The sequence below is a fragment of the Myotis davidii genome, unplaced genomic scaffold (assembly GCF_000327345.1).
Source record: "Myotis davidii unplaced genomic scaffold, ASM32734v1 scaffold265, whole genome shotgun sequence".
NCBI classification, from domain to species: Eukaryota; Metazoa; Chordata; class Mammalia; order Chiroptera; family Vespertilionidae; genus Myotis; species Myotis davidii.
Window position 1 is genome coordinate 3,485,216 of NW_006296627.1, and position 3,272 is coordinate 3,488,487.

Below are 3,272 nucleotides of genomic sequence, written 5' to 3' on the forward strand. Positions count from 1 at the left end.
CCGCTGCTCCTCCCGGAGACCAGGCCTGGCCATGCCGTGACCCCGCTCCTCTGCTGCCATGAACAGGGCCCCTCTGAAGCGCTCCCGGATCCTGCACATGGCGCTGATGGGCACGCCCGACGCCGCCGGCGGGCCAGAGGCCAGCCCGGGGAAGCCCTTCCTGCTCCGGGCCCTGCAGATCGCACTGGTCGTCTTTCTCTACTGGGTCACCTCCATCTCCATGGTGTTTCTCAACAAGTACCTGCTGGACAGCCCCTCCCTGCAGCTGAACACCCCCATCTTCGTCACCTTCTACCAGTGCCTGGTGACCTCCCTGCTGTGCAAGGGCCTCAGCGCCCTGGCCGCCTGCTGCCCGGGGGCCGTGGAGTTCCCCAACCTGCGCCTGGACCTCAGGGTGGCCCGCAGCGTCCTGCCGCTATCCGTGGTCTTCATCTGCATGATCACCTTCAACAACCTCTGCCTGAAGTACGTGGGCGTGGCCTTCTACAACGTGGGCCGCTCCCTCACCACCGTCTTCAACGTGCTGCTCTCCTACCTGCTGCTCAAGCAGACCACCTCCTTCTATGCCCTGCTCGCCTGCGGCATCATCATCGGTGAGTGGCAGGCCCGGGCCGTGGGACACAGAGGCGGTATGGGGGCCCAGACCCGAAGGAACAACCCTGCCAAGCATCTGTCCACTTTATCCGTCCCAGCTCCCTTGATGGTAATATGAGGATGAGCTTGGGAGACCGAGAACAGATAACTTGCTTGAGGTCACCCAGCAAGTTGGGGGCCCAGGTAGGGCCCCTCATGCAGGTGAAATTATCATCTGTATTTCACAGGGGAAAACCCAGGCACAGAGAGGTGAAGTAACTTGCCCAACATTGCACAGCTAGTAAGTGGCAGAGCTGGGATCTGATCTCAAGTAACCAGGCTCCATACACTTGACCTCTAAACTCTGTTGCTACTCAAGAGCTCAGGCAACCTGACTCCCCATCTCATTTCTACGAGACAATTCCTCTTTTAATAAATATACTGTCACCCTGACCTTGCAGACGAATAACAACGCCTGAGACAATGGTAAGAGATATGCTTTTAGAGGTGTTAGCTGTCTTCCCAGACTTGACCTTCAAAAAAATCACAATTATTGCCCTGGCTGGTTTGGTTCAGTGGTAGAGCCTCAGCCTGTGGCCTAAAGGGTCCCAGATTCAATTCCAACCAAGGGCACATGCCGGGGTTGTGGGCTCAATCCCCAGTAGGAGGCATGCAGGACGCAGCCAATTAATGGTTCTCTCTCATTGTTGATGTTTCTCTCTCTCCCTCTCCCTTCCTCTCTGAAATCAATAAAAAATGTATTTTTTTAAATCACAATTATTGATGGGACATTGTGCTAATCATTTCACATAGCATCTCCTTTGTTGCCCAGAGGCCTCTGGGCACCATGATCATCTCCATCCAAACAAGGAAACTGAGGCTCAGAGAGGTTAAGTTATTTGTCCAGGGCCACACGGCGAGGAAGTAGCCAGGCTGGGGTGCAAACAGATTGGTCAGACTGCCGGTCCTGTGCTTCTAACCACTCTGCTCTGTCCTCATCCCCTCGACGTTAAAGCTGCACTACCCAATACAGTCATCACTGGACATGTGTCTATTTCAGTCTAAGTCAGAGCAGGTCCTCAAATAACATCATTGCCTTATAACAATGATAAGATGCATAGGAACTTAACACTTATTTATATCAATTCGCCTATATATTAATTTATGTTGTTTTAGTAGCAGAACCTGTGGATGACATTAAGTGAAGACTTACTGTAATTCAAATTAAATTTTGAAAATTCAGTTCCTCAGTTACAGATGTTTAACCTGATTCTCTAGCCACATAAAGTGCTCGGAAGCCACATGTGGCCAGTGGCGACTGTATTGGACAGCACAGACTATAGAACACGTATTGTCTTATTGCAGCCCCCCACTCTTCCGGGGCCTCTGTCATCCAGGAATGTGATCCTTCCTTAAACCTGTTCAGGTTTTTCCTGGTGCTGGAACGTTTGTCTTGGTTGACCTACATATTCTTCACTGGTGTCTCAGAGTCCAAGGCCAAAGTAGACTGGTTGCCGGGGAGAGGCTCATCCCATGCCACCTGTCCTAGAAAATGTTCCCCCTTGAGCAAGGAGGGATCTAGCCCAGGGGTGGGCAAACTTTTTGACTCGAGGGCCACTATGGGTTCTTAAACTGGACCGGAGGGCCGGAACAAAAGCATGGATGGAGTGTTTGTGTGAACTAATATAAATTCAAAGTAAACATCATTACATAAAAGGGTACGGTCTTTTTTTTTTTTAGTTTTATTCATTTCAAACGGGCCAGATCCGGCCCACGGGCTGTAGTTTGCCCACAGCTGTCTAGCCCCAGGATCAGGGAGGGAGGAAGGGGAGAAGGGTGGAGGTCAGAGTGGGGGGAGCTGCTAAGATCCCTGGCATCTCTCAGCTGCTGTCCCTTCCCCTCCCAGGGGAGGCCTCACTTTCTCCCACACGTCCCCAAATGTCTGAGGGATCCCCACTTCAGTCCTGCAGACCTTGTGTGTGTGTGCTGGTGGGTGGGGGGTGCTCTTGGTGGGAGAATTTGCATGCGGGAAGGTGATGTCACTAGGGAAACTGGGCCCAAATCCGAAAAGTAATTCAAGTAGCTGATGGTGAGATTGCTTCTGAGAAGGTGCTTTCACTGGCCAGCACGGAGGCCGGTGTGCTCTGCTGGCCGAGGACCTGTTTCCTCTCTTCCTTCCTTCCTCCTTGTGGGGGTGAGTCAAAGGCATCTACTCTAGGCCACCTCCTCCTCCTCCTTGCCCCTCCTCCCCCAGGTCACACTGCCTTTCAAAGCTCTTTCTAGCTGAGAATCCCTCTGGGTCTGGGACCTTAGGGTGGCAGTCCCTTCTGGACTCAACAGGTAACCAGCAGGAGGGCTGGAGGTGCTCTGTAAGCCCACCTGCTCCATCCCCAGAGCAGGTCAGGGGTAACCTGTTTGCAAAGGCTGGAATGAGAATGCTGGGAGTGAGTGCCTACAGTGCAGCCCGTGTCCCATCTCCTTTAATCCTCCGAGAACCTCCAGAACAACCTCTATCAGTCATTCGACACGTATTCATGAGATCAGGCACATGCTGGGGACTGTGCCAAGCGCTGGGGATACTATTTGGAAAAGGTAGACTCAGCTTCTACACTCCTGGAGGTCACAGTGATGGTGCATGGCAGTACAGGAGCTAGGACTGAGTGGTAAGAGCGGTGATGGGAACATAGAAGGTGCCGTGG

The 3,272-nt window shown here is 52.8% G+C and overlaps 1 protein-coding gene across 3 annotated transcripts in view; it reads left to right on the forward strand.

Moving 5' to 3' along the window:
* Positions 1–3,272, forward strand: part of SLC35C1 (solute carrier family 35 (GDP-fucose transporter), member C1) — a 7,666-nt gene that overhangs the window by 1,357 nt on the left and 3,037 nt on the right. For 2 of the 3 annotated variants that reach the window (XM_015569516.1, XM_015569517.1), the window contains exon 2: positions 67–593. In XM_015569516.1, coding sequence (XP_015425002.1) covers positions 98–593 — 496 coding nt within the window. In that variant the 5' untranslated portion in view covers positions 67–97. Of the gene's footprint in view, positions 1–6; positions 594–3,272 lie in introns of those variants that run through there. The other variant, XM_006772252.2, reaches the window with a different exon arrangement.